This window comes from Sinocyclocheilus grahami, unplaced genomic scaffold (assembly GCF_001515645.1).
Source record: "Sinocyclocheilus grahami isolate Dianchi unplaced genomic scaffold, SAMN03320097.WGS_v1.1 scaffold258.1, whole genome shotgun sequence".
In the NCBI taxonomy this organism is placed as follows: Eukaryota; Metazoa; Chordata; class Actinopteri; order Cypriniformes; family Cyprinidae; genus Sinocyclocheilus; species Sinocyclocheilus grahami.
Genome location: NW_015505437.1, coordinates 1265944 through 1282911, shown reverse-complemented (window position 1 = coordinate 1282911; position 16968 = coordinate 1265944). Strand labels below are relative to the sequence as shown.

The window sequence follows — 16968 nt, the reverse complement described above, 5'->3', positions numbered from 1 at the left end:
ATCTTTCTCTTGAAAATATCCCATAGACTCCATATGGGCTTCAGGTCAGGCATGTTGGCTGGCCAATCACGCACAGTAATATCATGGTCAGCAGACCACTTGGAAGTGGTTTTGCACTGTGGGCCACTGCTAAGTCCTTCTGGAAAAGGAAATCAGCATCTCCATAAAGCTTGTCAGCAGATGGAACCATGAAGTGCTCCAAAATCTCCTGGTAGATGGCTGCATTGACTTTGGACTTGATAAAACACAATGGACTGACACCAGCAGACCCCAAATCATCATCATTGACTTCGGAACTTCACACTGGACTTCAAGCAGCTTGGATTCTGTGCCTCTCCAGTCTTCCTCCAGACTCCAGACCTTGATTTCCAAATGAAATGCAAAATGTACTTTTACCTGAAAAGAGGACTTTGGAGCACAGAGCAACAGTCCAGTTGTTTTTCTCCTTAGCCCAGGTAAGATGCTTCTGATGTTGTTTCTGTTTCAGAAGTGGCTTGGGAGCTCTTTTCCTGAAGGCGTCTGAGCGTGGAGACTCTTGATGCACTGACTCCAGCTTCAGTCCACTCCTTCTGAAGCTCTCCCAAGTGTTTGAATCTGCTTTACTTGACAGTATTCTCAAGGTTGCGGTCATCCCTGTTGCTTGTGCACCTTTTCCTTCCCAATTTCTTCCTTCCAGTCAACTTTGCATTTAATATGCTTTGATACAGCACTCTGTGAACAGCCACTCTTTCAGTAATGAGCTTCTGTGACTTACTCTCTTTGTGGAGGGTGTCAATGATTGCCTTCTGGACCATTGCCAAGTCAGCAGTCTTCCACATTATTGTGGTTTCAAAGAACAAGAGATACCCAGAATTTGTACTGTAGGGATGCTCATTTAATGAAACTCAAATGTAAATATTCTAATATTTTGAGATACTGGATTTTTGACTTACATGAGCTGTAAGCTCTAATCATCAAAATGAACACAAAAAAACTTTTGAAATATTTTACTTTACATGTAATGAATCTAGAATATATAAAAGTTTCACTTTTTGAAACAAGTTACAAAAAAAAAGAACTTTTTCTATATATATGTGTGCGTGTGTTAAATCTTCTCTCTAATCATGTCTTGAACATTGAGAGGGAGCAATTTAATTTTTATAATAAAGCATGAAAAAATAGAATATGTGAATTATGGGTCTAATTCTAGTTGTTCAGTTTGAACTATTTGTAAATAATATTTTAAACACATGCACTATTATTTGTATGCCTAATATGTTGGAAACACAACGTTTCTTGTCTCGTCACATTCAGTTAGGAAGTACATTAAACATGTAAATGATACCATATTTTCAATTCAAAATGGCCATATTTACAAAAAAAAAAGTTGAGTAGATGGATATTACTGTTGTTTAACATTTCTATCGTAAAACAGTTAAAATATTAAATGTTTGGTACCTCTCTGCTTCTGTGAACTGTTAGGCCCCGCCTACTTTTATTTGATTGGTCATCGCAGTCATTTTAAAAACTTTTTGTCATCCTAACAACAAACAGAGCACAGTGTAATGGAGAGCAGCAGATCAGTGCAAGAATTTACATTATTAGGGTGACAATTTGGCCATTTCTAATCACTGGGGAGGACTTACCGTCTTTGGTGGTTACAGTCCTGGTCCTGAAGCAAACCCAGCTGAGAAGCACTGATGTAAAGCATGCTGTATTACTGTCATCTCATCATGGGGTGTTGTAGTTCCAATCCTAAGGATTGATTAGTTGGCCTGTAACGTGTGCACTTACTGTTCTTTTAAACGTGTGTTGTTTTGCTCAGATTGATTGAACTCCAGTGAGTGAATCAGCTGATAATGCCTTACATAACTAAACATCTATTCACTCGCATCCAACTGAGCTTTACTCCAGTGATTTTGCTGTTACGGTTGTGTGTTTGAATCTATGCACGGAACTGACCAGCCATCCGGCCTGAGTGAAACAGATCGGAGCGTATCTTCATGACTTGAGACACATTGAGCCTTAAACAAATGAATAAATCTACATGCTGGTGAGATTGTGTTTGAATGTACGATCTGCTTGTGTGTCTGTTAAATGAATCGTTCACCCAGGACTCAGGACTCAGGCTATCCAAGATGTAGCTGAGTTTGTTTCTTCATCAGATTTGGAGAAATGTGTCATTGCATCACTTGCTCAGCAATGGATCCTCTGCAGTGAATGGGTGCCATCAGAATGAGAGTCCAAACAGCTGATAAAAACATCTCAATAATCCACAAGTAATCCACACCACTCCAGTCCATCAGTTAATTCAATCCAGTTCAAGTTTATTTGTATAGCGCTTTTCACGATACAAATCGTTGCAAAGCAGCTTTACAGGAAATTCCGTTTCTACAATATATTTAGTAGTAGCTTATCAGTGGTGACTATGTCAAGTGTCAGAAATGTTTGGTAAAAATCACAGCAATGATTATATGTTGCAATCAAACTTATAGCAAAATTTGGTAGTTCTGTATGTTATTTCAGGGTTGGCATCATCTCTTCTCAGGTGTTTGGTCATCTCAGATCTTTTAAGGGTTGGATCCAGACTGAAGCTTGTGTAATTAATGTCTTGAGAAGACAAAAGCTGCATGTTTGTAAGAAACAAAACTATCGTTAAGCCGTTTTAACTTCAAACTGTTGCTTCTGGCCAAAATCCTCTATCCATAGTATTGCTTTCTCCAGTGAACAAATCTATTCTGATGGCACCCATTCACTGCAGAGGATCCATTGGTGAGCAAGTGATGGAATGACACATTTCTCCAAATCTGCTCCCATCTTGGCTCTCCTGAGGGTGATTTTTGGGTGAGCTATTCTTTAAACTGGTCTCATAACAAGACATAGTAATTAGCTGGACAGCAATCAGTTAGTTATTTCAGAGGTTTAGTTTGTTCTTTGTTAACAATGAACGGTGACTAATAATGTGTCTAACAGTTTTGTATATGTATAAATTATGACAATTTATGTTTCTTACTTTTCTTGATACTTTTCAAAGCAAAAATTAAAATATATATTTAAAAAATCTTGCTCTATTTCTCATTCTTTTTTGCTTTAAAGGAGACATATTATGCCCCTTTTTTTTACAATATGTAATATAAGTCTCTGGTGTCCCCAGAATGTGTCTGTGAAGTTTCAGCTCAAAATACTCCACAGATCTTTTATTATATCATTTTGAAAATGCCTATTTTGAGTGGAAGCAGAAACAAGCTGTTTTTCGTGCCCGTCTCTTTAAATGCAAACGAGCTGCTGCTCCCCGCTCCCTTTTCCAGAATAGAGCTGTGCCATTACAGCTCGGACCTGCTAAAAAACATCTGTTTTGGTTCTGATTATCATGGTTATCACGCTGAAATCATGCGTTTTAAACCATATTAGTTTAAATTTCTGATATAGGGTTTTCTGAGCGCACACATCCGAAGCACACGCACAGAAAGCGGCTGTCACAGCATGCGAGTATTAAACTAAGTTCTCATTCACACACAAGTTTACGTTAAAAACACACACGAGTTACAAAAACAGTGGGTTATGTCTGTGAAGGTAAACAGCTGGGAAATAAATCGCATGTTTATTTTAGATCTGTGTGGCAGCAGCAATATACAGTAAATAAATCAATAAATCCACTGCTCTGTTGTCTCTGAGGCTGGGACTGTAAACAGTGTTCAGTGCTGAACAGTTAGCATGCTTTGCTCAAACTTTCGCCGTGGCATTAGAACTGGTACACCGTTGTCGCTTGCGAAATCAAATGATGGCGCCGTGGGTGGAAACTTACAGATTAAGGGGCGGTGATATTATAATGAGATCCCTTTGCCACGTCACCAAGGGAGCGAAATCAGACGCTTTTTTTTACATGCTATGGGGTATGTACCAGATATAACATCTGTTTGGTTACCAACATTTAAAAAAAAATATCTTCTGTGTCCAGCAGAAGAAAGGAACTCATACAGATTTGGAACAACTCGAGTAAATGATGACAAAAATGCTGTGCTTGTTTGCAGGTAATGAAGAGTCGAACAGTGCTGCTATCGAGGAGCTGAAGAAACAGATTGAGCAGATTGCGCAGGATCTGAATCTGCTTAAGGAACAAGAAGCTTTACAAACAGGTACTGAGTAAAGCTGCATCTGTAAAGACATTGAAATATGTACACTAGAAGTTACACATACTCAATTTTGTATTATTTGTACTAATTAAAATTTGTTTCCGTCTTTTTAGTAATAACAATAAAAACATCAAAATTGTGGAAGTCAATTGTGTCCTTGAACTTTAAATCAAGTCCTTTAACTTACTAGTGAAACATCAACTCCAATTAAATATTTGTGGTATATTGTAAAAAAGTTCATGGTGTAGTTATGACATTTTCCAGCGGCGTATTTTCAGTTTTACTTCAGTTAAATTATTGACACCCAGATACACAACAACAAGAAGCATACTTCAAGTTTACTTTAAGTTAAGCTCAAGTATATTTTCAAAGTATAATTTAGGTAGTAAGTATACTAAAATCAGAGTAATAGTATACTTGTAAGTACTATTTCAATAGTTCTTGGGACTAAATTGGCTCACTTTTTGAGAACTAGTTTACATCTCATGTTTTCCTATGTATTGCAACTATACTGAAAACTATACTACAAGAGAACTTACAGGTTAGGGGGACTGTTACTGCAAACTTTGAAGTATACTCTCAGTAAACTACTAGTTTTTATATTGTAAGTATAGATTTCTTTAAGCAAGCTTGAAGTTTATCGTTTTTTTCTATCTATATTATTTTTGCCCTTTAAGTAAATACGTTCATTTTTGTACTTGAAATCTGTTAATTTAAATATTAAAAGTATACATGTGTTAAGAAACAGTCATGAAAGGGTCTCTCTTTAAGTCGCTTAAGTGGCCATACGCAATTTACGTTCAGTGGATACTCTCCAAAATGGCGCTAGGGTGACGAATTGTTGAATAAAGTCGTTATTTTTTTTCTTTTGTGCACAAAAAGTATTCTCGTAGCTTCATAAAATTACGTTTGAACCCCTGATGTCACATGGATTATTTTAAACATTCTCTCTTCTCTCTGAGATATGAGGTGTGTGGAATTCAGCGTCTGTTGTGTGTTAGTCACAGCTCATAACATAAAGAGCGTGTCCATCTGAGCTGTTCAGGGTAATGACCTGGAAGCACACATCCTAAACTTCTTACTTTCCTTCCCTCTTCAGTTTGCTTAAAAGGCATTAAGATCCCAGGCAAGTGTTTTCTCGCGGACACGACGAAGAAGAGCTTTCACGCCTCTAACGATGACTGCACTGCTAAAGGAGGAACACTCAGCAGCCCTCTTTCTGGCGACGAGAATGACCAGCTGTACAATTATGTGCAACAGACCGTCGGGCCAGAAGGGCACATCTGGTTGGGTGTGAATGACATACTAAAGTAGGGCGAGTGGACCGACCAGACGGGCTCACCGATACGCTTCAAGAACTGGGAATCAGAGATCACCCATCACCCCGATGGAGGCCGCGGCCAGAACTGTGCCATCCTGTCCAGCACGGCCAACGGGAAGTGGTTCGACGAGGACTGCCGTGGAGAAAAGGCGTCTGTCTGCCAGTTCAACATCGTCTAAGCCACATTCTATAGAATGATGGATTAGACATTAGACATTTTCAGTAGAATGTGTAGCAAAAATTTCAGTTAAAGGTACAATATGTAAGATTTTCGCTTTAAAATATCTAAAAACCACTAGAACAATGTTATATATTTTGTTGACTTGTGTACTTACATTATCACAAATATTTCCAACATTTAAATCCAGAGAAATATGCAGTTTAAACCAGTGAAATGGTCCGTGTCATTGCGTCGCATGTCAATGGTGCACATGGTGAACACAGCATCTCCCATGATTCAACACTCTGTCACAGCGTCATCAAGCTATGGCTTAGTTGTTGTTTTGAATAAGCGAGGTCTAGTGGCGAAACTTACATATTCGTTGCATCCCAAAAAAAGAAGACTTCCCTACTATATAGTATGCAAAAAACAGTACATCCCCCCCCAAAAAATAGCAAGTCCGAATTCATAGAAGTATTCGAAAAACATTAGGTGTAAAGTATCTGGATGACCTACTACTTTCACTGAGATTCTTAAGTGTGCATTCAATGGACATTTTACTATCCCATAAGGCCACGGGAGAGGATTTGTGAATGACAGTGAAGCTCGATGCTAATAAGCAACATAATAGTAACAACGTGGATGTAGTACATCCGAATTTCATTAATACTACCAATCATAGATATGTATAGATACCACATCCGCCATCTTGGATAGGTCAATGGGTTGTCACGTTATTTTTCAAGGGGGATGAGGAAGGGGGACTTTTACAGATGAGAATGTGTTGGTTTGTGTTTTTAGTATTTATCCTCAATATTTCAGGTTTGTAAACTATGGTAACATGTTAATGTTGTGTAAACTAAAAGCTTTGTCTTGTTGTATTATGTTAGTTTAACAAAATCATCGTCTATTGCATATAAATATTCATAGCTGTATATTATTACAGTTCGAGTGTTCATGGTCTGGCTTTGACTGTTCCAAAATGGCGGACGATATGGTTAGCCCATAAAAAAAGCTGCCGATAAAGCATCTACCTACACAGATATATGTTCAAAATAAGTTCAAATTGAAATATAACACCCAGTCAGTAAGGGATTTTGGATGTATGTAGTTTCTTGTATTTTGCAACTTTTGAGACCCCCTACAGTTAAGTGAGTGGAACTCATTGGTAGGCTAAATATAATTAAGATGGATAGCGGTACATGTGCTGTTGCTGCCATAAACCAGTCCACACTTTTCTCGGTTCTTCATACCCACTCGCCAAACTCCCAGAAGAGATGTGGTCTTTGATGTGGAGTGCGGACCTTGCTGAAAAAAAAAACAATATAGAAACCATCACAGAATTTGTAATGGTTTAACTAGTTATAATGGGAATTGTACTGGTTTTAATGGAAACTGTAATGGTCCCTGTTGATCTCTACTGGTAACTGGTCACCTTCTATTGGCAGCTTGTTTATTCTAATGGAATATGTCCCCAAAACACAAAACAAAAAACGAATATTTGGTTGGCTATAGCAGGGTCATATTTTATAGTACACACAAAAGCTATAATTCCAAAACGAAACCTCAGACCTTAACTGTAGGCATGACATAAGATCATAAACAAATGCTTATGAGAATCAGTCAATAGTTGGTGCTATAGCAGTCGTACAGCTGAAAAATTGTGTATTTACATGGAAAATTACCTGAAAGGATTTAGGCAGTTACAGGCTTATTAAATAACATACAATATTTATGCATGCACCTAAAGGTCTTAATGTGCTTAAACCCCTGTTCAGTAATTGTTGCTTGCAGTTCCATTTAAAACATGTTCTCACCTGAGAAAAAAACAGATCCCCACAGCTGTTACGATCACCACCACAACTCCCACAATACTTAGGATGATGCCCAAAAGCTTGTCTGAAAACATGACAAATTTCATATCATCATTCAAGTTTTTTTTCTTCTATATTACATGGAAATTCTAGTGGACAGAAGAAAGTAAGCTGCCAGGTAAGGCTGTCTCACTTATGCTGTTTTGCAGCGTGATCTCCATCATCGCCCGGAAGGCTCCTGTCGGTGACTTGCAGTTAGTCACGTTCAGGTAAAAACTTTCTGGAACCAGGAGATCCTTAATCTTCTCATCTTTTTTAGTGCTGTACAGCGTCGTTTGAGAGCGAATGGTCTGCACTGCGATGTTTGTGTGCACCTCCTTACACTTGGGCTGGCTGACATTTCTGAACTTTAGATTGCTCTTAAACTGAGGCTCCAGGTTAACGATCCAGGACACAGTGCTAGACGCTTTCATGCCAGACGGCCAGGCTGGGGTCGCCAACATGGTAGGGTTATCCATTTTTGGTGCAACAGTGAATATATAGTGCTCTGTATGAGGAACAGTAAAGACTCAAAAACTGATTTTTGATATCAAGCCACTTGCACTGAACATATCTGGGCAGGTACACTACCAGTTTATGGATTTATAATGAAAGCATTTACCTGATATGTCCTGTGTAAATGAATAGGTTAAGAAGGGTTTAGTTGCCAAATTCCGGTCATTGAAACTCACAACGGAGGCAGTTATTGCAATCTTGGATTCACGGATTTGGATTTTCTGAATGGTTCCCTTTGGACAAAACTGCCCAAGAGTAATGCCGGAGTTAACATGGGACACATTTAGCAGGATGATGCTGTTGCATTTGTCTTCAGGCGGACAATAACGCAGATCTCCCGCAGGAGACTGAAGCTCCACTGCACTGTTCTGAGGGCCATGAAGGTGCCAGATGATCGTCTTCAAAACTCCTGGTATACACTGCTGCTCGTAGTTGAAAGTTAGAGGGAATGGAGTGGAGGCACAGTCTCTCCATTCTTTACATTCTGTTGATTAAAAAAAACAAAGTAGTTTGCTGAATAGAGGAATATTTCATTATTAGGAGCCAAGAAGGAGTGTACAGGACTGTTGACACCAAGAGTGATAACTATAAGGACAACTATATAAGGTTTTCACACTGGTAGACAATGAGGTTTCGTTTGTTCTAAGAGTGCGCAACTATTTTGCCATCTGTCAAATGCTGGATTCTGCATTTTAAAAAGTTGGGTGGGTTCTGATTGGCTGTCAATATTTTTGATTGTTTTATCAGCTAGAAAATACATATCAAGAGAGATTCCAACAATATCATTCCCCTGTGTTGTCATCATTCGTTTTCCCTATTCTCATAGAATTAGAATGATTAGTAAAACTTAGTTGTATAGTTATTGTCTTGGTTTGAACCGGCCTTAATATTCATTAGTTTTTTTCTTCTTCTTCTTCTTGTGCCACTGTTGGTTAAAAGAAAGTTATGAAATTTGGCACACTGATTGGGGAGGGTCTAAAAAGTACCTATACCATTTTTAGTTTCTGTACGTCAAACTCTTTAGCACCACCATCTGCTCAAAATTCATTATTCTTAGACCTTTGGGTCTAGACACATTTATATTTCCCTCGGATTCTATTGGTAATTCAGAGTAGAATGAACCCATCAGTTTGTATCCTCCCCATCTTGGACTTCTACCCAAAAACAAAAAATTTATTCCTCACCAAAAATAATAATACTAATAATGTAAGTTATGTTAAATATAGATTCAGCTGGTGATTATTCTGTTCTAATGGTGACTGGGCGATACAAGAGTATTTTACAGTGTGAAAAAACTCAAAGCTCAAAAATTCAATGCATTATATCACACAGTTGAGTACCTAGGGTCTGGTTGACAGTTAACTCCATTTCATCCTTGTTACAGTCAAAGGAGTTCAGGACAAAATGGTTCCCTGAAGCTATGGTGATTGTGTCCATTATAACCGAATCCAGTTTCAACACGCAGGTTGACTTGGGATCCTTTTTATTTACACGTATCTGTAGTACTTGCTTCTCAGGCAGATCCCCTTCACATTGCCCTGCAACAGTGGAAAGTGGTAAAAAATTAAAAAAAACCTTTATATGAAACATTATCTGTCCATCCACTTAATAACCGGGCTAATCAATTACACAGACATTAATTATTGATTTAGTTTACTAGTTGTTGACCAATGAGGGTTTTTCAGTGGCCAATGGCTGATACCTAGAAGGCAGGGTGGGCTAATGGTGACTGGGCGATACAAGAGTATTTTACAGTGTGAAAAAACTCAAAGCTCAAAAATTCAATGCATTATATCACACAGTTGAGTACCTAGGGTCTGGTTGACAGTTAACTCCATTTCATCCTTGTTACAGTCAAAGGAGTTCAGGACAAAATGGTTCCCTGAAGCTATGGTGATTGTGTCCATTATAACCGAATCCAGTTTCAACACGCAGGTTGACTTGGGATCCTTTTTATTTACACGTATCTGTAGTACTTGCTTCTCAGGCAGATCCCCTTCACATTGCCCTGCAACAGTGGAAAGTGGTAAAAAATTAAAAAAAAACCTTTATATGAAACATTATCTGTCCATCCACTTAATAAACGGGCTAATCAATTACACAGACATTAATTATTGATTTAGTTTACTAGTTGTTGACCAATGAGGGTTTTTCAGTGGCCAATGGCTGATACCTAGAAGGCAGGGTGGCTGATTGGTGATTTAATCCTGATATATAGAGTATGCCCAAATAAAAAGCACAATCAAACCTGCTGAACAGAAAACATTTTCGAAAGAATTAGAAGGAAAAATAAACGGTTTGCTATCAATTGACAAAGCTGTCAAATCTGAAACGTTTTGAAAAGTTTCAACAAATAAAAATAATGTCCAATTTATTGGTTGATCACTAAAAATGTTTTGATTAGCTTACTGTAGAGCCGGCAGACGATGTTTTCATGCACAAGAAAGCGGTTTATTCACAGAACACAGTATTCTGAATCATTATGTAAACAGAACTTTCATTACGCCATTTAAGGAATTAAAGAGTAAGCCGTTTAACACACCTGGATTTCTGCTATAGAACTGGTCGTGTAAATGCATAAGCAGTGTTCTTACAGGTTTCTGAAGAGTGTTCATGTGCATTAAAGGACTAAACTTAAGGCACCGCATCTATACTTGGGTTAGAAATAAAGAATATGCTGCTAACACAGTTAGTGCTGGGTGGTATACCGGTTCATACCGAGTGTTTATTTTTGTTATGATATGAATTTTTAAAATACCGCAATACCGGTGTATGTCGCTTAAACAATGTTCGGAGCGCGACACTGTTTGAAAGGGGTCCCTTTTCACTGTTGCACTGTGGTGAGGGAACAGCTGTATGTGTTACTAAGCGTGAAAGCTCAGAAACTGAAGCTGTAGAACTAATAGAACGTGATGACACAGAAGAACTCATCCACAATATCCACACTGACCTCCACAAATATCCACCGCCCCTGCCATCAGCTCCCGCGTCTCTCACACACGAGCGCGACTTTAGCACTAGATTTAGCAACTTTCAGACCCTTTTAGCGGCTTTTTTCCCATAGAATATTCATACTGACAAACCTAGCCACTTTTTTGGATAAAGCTTAGCTATGGTTCAGTTGGAAGATTTCGTAATCTAGCCAAAACAACCGCATAGCCGCTCTTTAGTGTAGATGCATGTTGATTTTATCAGACGATGCCGCGATTATAAATGAGAGTGACTCCTGGTTAACATGTATTAAAAGAGGTTGTGTTTAGTCACTACTGAGTGTGGTATTTTTTTGACAATATTCACTCATCACGAGAGTAAAATAGGGCATTCTAAGTCAATATACTGCAGTATTTCTCTCTCAATCAGTAGAAAATATGGTTAACACCCCGTCATGCATGAAAAAAAATACCGTCATGTACCGTGAACCCGGTATAATTTTGAAAAATACCGTGATATACATTTTTGGTCATACCGCCCAGCATTAATCACAGTGCATGTAAAACACTGTTTTGTGCAGTAAACAGCTTTCGCACAATAAGCGGTTTTCTGGTGTTCATGTAAACAATCAGTTTTGAGGGTAACACATCAAGTCATGCGTATTTTGCAAACTGATGACTTTTTGGAAGTAATGAGCAATTTGAACCACAATTCCAGAGTTACTTTTACAAATTTGTTTTTTGACGCACTCAACACATTTGAAAAACTTTCGTCTGGATGAATTTTTCATGCTTGATTTTACACAAATTACGTCCAATAAGTTGACCACATGTATGGTCATAAAAACAGCTTTAAAAAAAATCTGCATTCATTTAATGTGACACTTGCTATAATTGTAACTTTAGCATGTTACTCTGACATAATAAAAATATTTAAACAAGGGATGAAATTAAAAGCAAAAATCCCTACTGCATTTAAAATATAACCAATAATTTAAATGTTTGTCATGATTGTCTGCTCGATGTTGAAACACTGTCTGAAATCAGTGTTGATTCAACACTGAATCAATGACTGCTGCTCTATATTTCATCCTTCCCCACCCTAATCAAACATGTGAAAAAGCAAGGTTGACTAAAGTAGCTTAAGAAGCAACTCCTGTGAGACCCGAGGCTCTTCAAAATCCACTGAAAAGAAAGAAAGCTCTCTTCTCATATCCTGTATTCATGAGTCATGGCCTGGAACTGCTTGGGTTTTCCATAATGACACAACAGATGGCTCAATCAAAGTTAGGTCAAAGTAAATCAATAATGATAAAGCTATCAATAAATAATAATAAAAATGTGTCAAGGAAACAATCGCATACAAATGCAACAAATCTTAGATTCTAAAAAAATCTTTTGAGAGTCACTCTTCTAAACCCAGAGTAACACACTGGTGGCTACACTATATAAACGACATGAATGAAAATAAGGTTTTCGACCACTGACAAGGAGTAAAATTCAAAAATGTGCACATGGACCCATACTGAGAGCCCTGATGTACCATATAGTTCCTTAAAAATCAAGTACAAAATCAAAAATACAGTTTGTTAAGACAAGAATCTAAAAGGATATTGAGATATATTTAATACTTCTTGAGTTGCAGGCACACAAACTTTGCAAAAAAGAATATCTTTGGCACTCAGATGGGTATGGAGCCACATTGAGAGCTAATATCTCTGGAACGGAATCATATAGGGCCTTAAAAATAAAGATACCAAAAGAAATGTTTGTTAAGAAAAAAATCTAAAAGGATATTGAGATAGATTTAATATTTCTTGAGTTACAAGCATGCAAACTTTGGAATAAAATATGAAAAGTGCTTTTTGACCATTGGCATATAATTGGCATATAATGCAACATGGATTGCAGAAAATTGTTACCAATTTGTGTAAAAATGGAATAATAATGCTGCCATTATTTTATTTTTCATAAATTTTCCTCCCTCGTAGCTCCAGGTCTAACATGAAAACTGTCACTTTGACCTCTTTTTAAAAATAGTGGATTACTCAGTAAATATGCATCCATAGTGTTTAGTATTTTGGCTTCTCATCTTCATTTATGTACAGTAGTTTCTTTCTCCACCAATCAAACAAACAAATAAACAATCTTAGCCAGAGGCCTCTGGTTGAGTTGACACGGAATAACCTAATATGATTACTATAAAAATATACATAAATAGGCATACACAATTCTAATTATGAAAATAAATAATTTGTGATACCTACCCTTGCTTCTCTTGATGGCAGAGATCTGGACGTGCACCATTAGGCCTTGCGATGGAGGCTGTGGCCCAGATATTTTGCAGTTCTTTATGGAGAGATTAAAGTTTCCAGGCTCCACCGACGGCTGGCTTACATTCATCAGTTTCACCAGAGGCTCTTTGCCCTGCCAAGTGTACTTCATTGTAGGGATGTTTTCAGGTTGGAGGCATGTTGGGACAGTGTAGCTCAGAATGCGCACATCAGTGTAGTACGCGTGGGGAACAGTAAAATACCACATTGTCTCTGCATTTTCAGGAAAAGCGATTGGGGTAAAGAAGTCCTGGGTTGAACTCTTCTCTGGGAGAACAACATGGAAATTAGCCAGTGCTGTAAAATAAAGTACAACTTTTCACATATATGCTTAAATATGCATATATGCACATATATGCTTAAATATCTAAGTTTACCATTGTACTTACAGTTAATGAGATGTCCCAGTGACACACCGATAACCTTCTTGTCCAGAGCTCGACCTCCAGACACTTCCAAAGACAGTTTGCCAACGTGACGCACATCGACTTGTCTAATAGTTCCATTCGGACAAAACCTTCCAACGCTGACATCCTCCACTGCGAGCATGTAAACGTGTTTGTCTGGGCAGCTGTCTGTGGGCTGAATCTGCCGTAAACCAGTACTAGTGAAATTCAAATGTAAGCTCTTTGTAGCCGGCGGCTTCAGATTCCAGATGAAGGTGCGATTGAACTTTTGAAAAGCATTGTATTCTTTGGGTTCGATGTTATATATCACTGTGGAGCAAACGTGCAAGTCAAAGAAAGAATACAGTGGATATATTAAGCTGACAACAAGTACACACCTGCAAGCTATCATTTTTTAGTAATATAAGATGGAGAATAATGTAAAAGTGTGCATTGGTTGTAAAATGAAGCTTTTCTGGTGCTCTTTAGTCTTTTTTTTTTTTTTTTTACTTTGCCAGAATGGTATGGAACTTGGTAAAGGTACTGGCACTTGCTATGTAAACCAACAAAAAAATGATAGCACTGGAAATTAATGAAAGGAAATTGGTTTCTAGTTGAAATGTTTGGTACTTTTTTTGTTGTTGTTTTTATATCAACCTCACATACATTTTTTTAATTCTTCAGTTTTAGAGTTAAATGTGTTTTGGAAGATATATATTTAATATAAAATGTGAAAATACTATTTTTGTGTAACAAAAAACTTTTTTAATTTCAATTTTCATTTTTTACTTCAGCAATAATATCCCAAGTGTCTTCTTTGAAAAGACACCATATGTGTTCCAAAGCGTTCAAGATTTATGGCTATTTAAGTTGGATATTACATTTTCAGGTCTTTGCTCAGAAAGTGGTTAACAAAGTGGAAATTTAGTAACATGAAATAAAAATACAAAACAAATTAATTTAAATTAATTAAAATAATCCAAATACAATTTAGTACAATAATTTGGATTGAAATAAAAATATAAACTTGGTCACTTTTGCCCACCACGTGATGAGCACCAGGGGGTTAATAGGTTGTCTAAATGCAGATGTGTACTGAGAGTTTACATGTGTTGTGTACAATTCAAATTTTTTATATATATATATTTTTTATATATACACACATACACACACACACACACTGTATAAACGAAAATGTAAAGAATAAAAAGTATATATTTTTTTATCTGGCAGCTCTCACCATTATCTCTGATGATCTGTACGGTGAATACATTCTCTGGCTGCAAGCAGCTGAAATCCAAAAGCGTGTCACTTCTGAGGACCACAGATGACTGGCACAACTGTTGTGTGTCCTGTCTGACGCAAACTTTGCACTCTGTATTTGTGTGAGCACTAGTATTAATCCGTATGATTGTGCCCAGTTCAACAGCAATATTGAACTCTGCACTACCTGAAATGATGCACAGACTTTTAACATCAAAATGTTAGGTTAAACCGCATGAGTATACAAGGGGGAAAAACATATATTTTAGACACTTTAACCACTGTAACCTATAGCTCTTTTCACATAGTGAGTGACAAAATTATAGCCTACAATTACTTATAAAAGCACAAAAATATAATGCAGTTTGAGCACCCCAAAAAACAGCAGTTAAATGCTGTTAGGTGTTTTGTGTGTGTGTGTCTGAATGTGAAATGTGTCATTAGCCACTATAAATCCAATAAATCAACAAATCCAACACCCTGCTGTCACGTTTTTTAATCTCAGGAGATGGAGCACATTGTTAACCTGTATTTTAGCGAAGCTATAATTCATTTCTGAAGTGAAAAGACATTTAAAAATGACTAAAATACTGACCAAACATCAAAGCAAATGGTGTAAACTGGAACCATTTCAAGACCATTTCCTTAAAAACGGTGTAGGCTAACTTAACAGTCGATTTACGTTTAAATTTGAGAAGAGGTAAAGATTAATCCTAATTTCCCGGACATCAAATCGATGTAGCCTCGGCTGGCCTAATACCTGTGCAGGTAAGTGTTGCATGTGAGGGTCTGGCTGTTACCTGTGAGCTCCGGGACTGACGACAGGAAAACCCCCAAAAAGAGTGAAAAGCACGCGAACCGCCAAATTGGCATGACTTTTTAATATTAAAACTCCTTACAGTAGGCTAAAAATGTAAGAATGCGCCATCGACCGTAGATATTAGTCTTCAATGTTCTTCAGAGAAAAGAAAGCGGCTTCCTGGTTTGCGACAGACATTACTCATCCATGCCACCTAACTGTGGAAATTGTTAAAGAACACGTAAAAACGACCTCGTGTCACCTAAAACACATAAACTAGAGAATAAAATTACGTGAAAGCAGACTAATTTGCCTACTTATCATGTAAACAGCGTGTAGTAACGCAACTGAGTGTGTTAGTCCCGCCTCAGATTGTATAACCTCATTCATCAAAACAGGTAGGCCTAAGTGCTGGTCAATATAAGCTACTTTTTTAAATATAAGCTACTTAAGAGACCCTTTTCTTTTCCCAGAACAATGTACATTTTTCATGTAAAATAACATTTATGTACAAACGCGTGAAAACTCTTCAAGTGTGTTAACATGGAAATATCTTTGCCAGCCTTCTTGACATTAAACAAATGAACAAAGAGCTATAATTCACCTTACCTCACCTCACAGTATTTAGATGATGATCTAGAGCAAGGTAAACTCGTAAGCCTGTTTAGTGTTTGTCTTTTTATTCAAGAAGTTGGCAATATTTTCTGCTAAATGCACTGAAATGAGCAATAAAAGCCTATATTTTCGAGACCATGGCTAATGGGAAAGTAAGAGACACCAGCTAACTTAGTTGCAACAGCTATCTTGGTGCGTCATTTTGATTTCCACAAAAAATAATTTTGACTATTCTCTAGAAAAAAGGCACTATATTGTGGAATGCAGTGGAGAAGGGTACTATCAAAACACATCAAATGCATTTGAAAGGTAGAAAACATCAAATTAATGCCCTTTAACATTCTTATAAGTGCATACTTAGTTTAGTTTGGCCTGAGATGAACTAAAGGCTCTGGAAACACACCACTTTAAACTACAGTTGTGCTGTGGGACATTATCAGTTGATCCGTTTGCACACATTTAGCCTATTCTAAAACCTTTATGTCGAAGGATCAGTGGAGATGATGTTTGTTCGGTCAGAGCTAGACTATAATTACGGTGGCCGAGAAGTGCAAAGCAAATCACAATTCTGAAAACAAAATAACAAATTACAAACGCAAATGCAAGTCTAAAAAACAAAATAACAATTCAGGAAGCACAACAACAATTCAGAAAACATTATAACAAGTCAGAAAACACAA

General features: G+C 37.4%; 1 protein-coding gene and 1 pseudogene across 1 annotated transcript; one reads left to right on the top strand and one right to left on the bottom strand.

The window, feature by feature from the left end:
* The first annotated feature begins 3982 nt into the window (after positions 1-3982).
* LOC107598953 (tetranectin-like) lies at positions 3983-5687 on the top strand (annotated as a pseudogene).
* Positions 5688-7406: 1719 nt separating this feature from the next.
* Positions 7407-15730, bottom strand: cdcp1a (CUB domain containing protein 1a). Its single transcript, XM_016290372.1, has 8 exons — positions 15675-15730; positions 14852-14901; positions 13615-13941; positions 13160-13522; positions 9773-9970; positions 8069-8446; positions 7601-7954; positions 7407-7492 (listed from the first exon to the last, which is right to left on the bottom strand). Exons 3-8 carry the CDS (start codon positions 13772-13774, stop codon positions 7407-7409), a joined length of 1539 nt encoding a protein of 512 aa, XP_016145858.1. The 5' UTR covers positions 13775-13941; positions 14852-14901; positions 15675-15730.
* Positions 15731-16968: the final 1238 nt, after the last annotated feature.

Excerpts from the sequence above, each read along its gene's own strand:
- cdcp1a (XM_016290372.1), bottom strand. The coding sequence starts at position 13,774 with ATGCTCGCAGTGGAGGATGTCAGCGTTGGAAGGTTTTGTCCGAATGGA. Across the intron at positions 9,971-13,159 it reads TGCCATCAAGAGAAGCAAGG|GGCAATGTGAAGGGGATCTG; the intron begins GTAGGTATCACA and ends CCACTGTTGCAG. Across the intron at positions 7,493-7,600 it reads CACGCTGCAAAACAGCATAA|ACAAGCTTTTGGGCATCATC; the intron begins GTGAGACAGCCT and ends TCATGTTTTCAG.